This window comes from Pinus tabuliformis, chromosome 7 (genome assembly GCF_031772625.1).
Source record: "Pinus tabuliformis cultivar Carrire ecotype Pingquan chromosome 7, CPIR1, whole genome shotgun sequence".
Classification (NCBI taxonomy): Eukaryota; Viridiplantae; Streptophyta; class Pinopsida; order Pinales; family Pinaceae; genus Pinus; species Pinus tabuliformis.
Window position 1 is genome coordinate 111,688,992 of NC_142293.1, and position 2,128 is coordinate 111,691,119.

The 2,128-nt window shown below is 47.9% G+C and overlaps 1 protein-coding gene across 1 annotated transcript; it reads left to right on the top strand.

Moving 5' to 3' along the window:
• The first annotated feature begins 279 nt into the window (after positions 1 to 279).
• Positions 280 to 837, top strand: LOC149245538 (uncharacterized). Its single transcript, XM_089439194.1, has one exon. The coding sequence runs from the start codon at positions 280 to 282 to the stop codon at positions 835 to 837; it is 558 nt and encodes a 185-aa protein (XP_089295320.1).
• The last annotated feature ends 1,291 nt before the right edge of the window (positions 838 to 2,128 follow it).

A 2,128-nucleotide genomic window follows, 5' to 3' on the forward strand; every position in this document is an offset into this window, starting at 1 on the left:
GAACTGCCCAATCAGATCACCCTCCTTCAAAAAAATTGGGGGAACAGCTATCCCTACCCCAAGGAAAACAAAACCCTTGCCAAAAGATTGTGGAATAGCATCCCCCCAACCCTTTGTTGGCAAATCTGGAACACCCGAAACAAAAGCATCTTTAACAATAAGAAGGCCAGCATCTCAAGCACCCTTGCAAAAACAATTGCCCTCATCTCTGAGACCATCAGTGCTAACGGAATAGTCCAATCAGATCAAGAATCGGGGAACCCAAGGGAAATCGAATGGATGGGCAAATTTAGTCAGGAATTAAGGAACTACAAAGCAGCAAGTACAGGTCAAAAAAAGATTGATTGGAAGCTAAGAGGATCTAATGAGGAAATCAGAGATTGGATTAAAAACCAAAAGAGGCCCTCCCTCCAGTTTGATGGGGCATCAAAAAGCAACCCGGGTCAGGCAGGAGGAGTCATCAAAGATCATCAAGGTGAAATTGTAGTGACTTACGAGTGGGGATTGGGCATAATGTCCAACAATAGGGCCGAGGCCTATAGTCTTCTCTTGGGAACTTCCATTCTGAAGAAACTTGGTCTCCAAAATCCGCTCATATTGGGTGACTCAGCTATTATCATAGCTGTTATGGTTTCGGGGAGGGACTTCAAGCAAACTGTCCTGAACAATATCAAAACCAGGATCACTGATAACATAAGAGGCATAAAAGGGGCCACCCTCAAACATGTGCTAAGGAGCAGCGACCAAGAGGCCGATGAACAGGCCAGCAAGGCAGCCAGTAGACCCGCAGGCCAAGTCAGAGAAAACGATTCTTTATATGACAAAGCAATCCCTTAAAAAATCTCGTCCCCCTCCCTTTTCTCAGATTCTGAGCCACCTCAGACTCCATCCTTCTCGAATTTTGCACACCCTCGAATCTCCTTACTCTCTGCCAAATCTCCTCGACTGCGCCACTCCGTCCCACCTCTCTCAGACCCTTCCCCCTGTGATCATAAATGTCAACTCTCCCAGCATCGATCTTGTGCTTGATTTGCCCTCCGCCGTCATTCTCAGGTCCAGCTCAGATGGACATCATTCCAAAATCCCCTTCACGCGCAGCAAAATCTCCTCCTGGGCTCACAGTCACCTCAGGAATCGATCTGATCAGCACAGGATCACTCGCCCGAGCTTCCTCTCTCCCTCCTTTTATAGCATCACAGCTCTCTCCTTAATCTCATCCTCCACCGTTTCGAAGTTCCTGGTTCGTGCCTTCTCCCAGTTCAGCCTCTCTCTCGAAGCAGGACGCAGTCATTTGGAGCTTGGTTCACGACCCTCGACAGCGGTAAACTCAGGCATTTTTAATTTCAAAGTTTCTTTTCCCACTAACAGGCGGTTTGTTTGGCTGTCACAGCGCTCCCCCCTGTTTTTTTCTGCTCTCTTGTCTTCCTGCTCCTCCCTTCTGGTCCCCTCCTTGTGCAAACCTCTGCACTCCCCCTTTCTGTCTTTCCTTCACATCGCCCTCATCCTCAGAAATCGCCCCTTCCAGCTTCACCTGCACGTCGGCTCCCTTTCTCAGCTTGGTGAAATGGCGGATTAGCAGGAACAGCAGGGAGCCCAGGAGCCCGCTGCCAATCCCTTAGAAAATGTCATCACGAACAGCGAGTGCACTCTCTGCAAAGCGCACACCTTCATGATTGGCAGATTCATCAAGCATTTCAATGACCTCAAGGATGATTATCAGGCGGACAGCAGATCAAAAATGAAGAAGCTTGAAAAACAAAAAGCTGAGATCGAGGCCCTGAAGGACAGATGCACCCATCTAGAGGAAGCTATAGCTCATATCAGGACTCTTACCCAAAGTATGCAAGCGGAAGCCTCAACCAGAGCCAGCGCAAGGAAGGATTCTCTCCCGGATGACTCAGTTAATCAGTAGTACCCCTAGGACTCATGAACTACAAATTTTGTTGGCTGGCAGGCTCTTTTATCCGGCAATATAGCCGTTACTTCTTTCATTTCAGTTACCGTTTATGTAGCAATAAGGATCAAGGGTCTGCGAACCCGTTTTGGATCCTCAATGCCTTGGTTTGTCATACCCATGTAATAGGACTTAGTCCCTGGAAGTTTTTATAATATATCAGTACCCGATTTC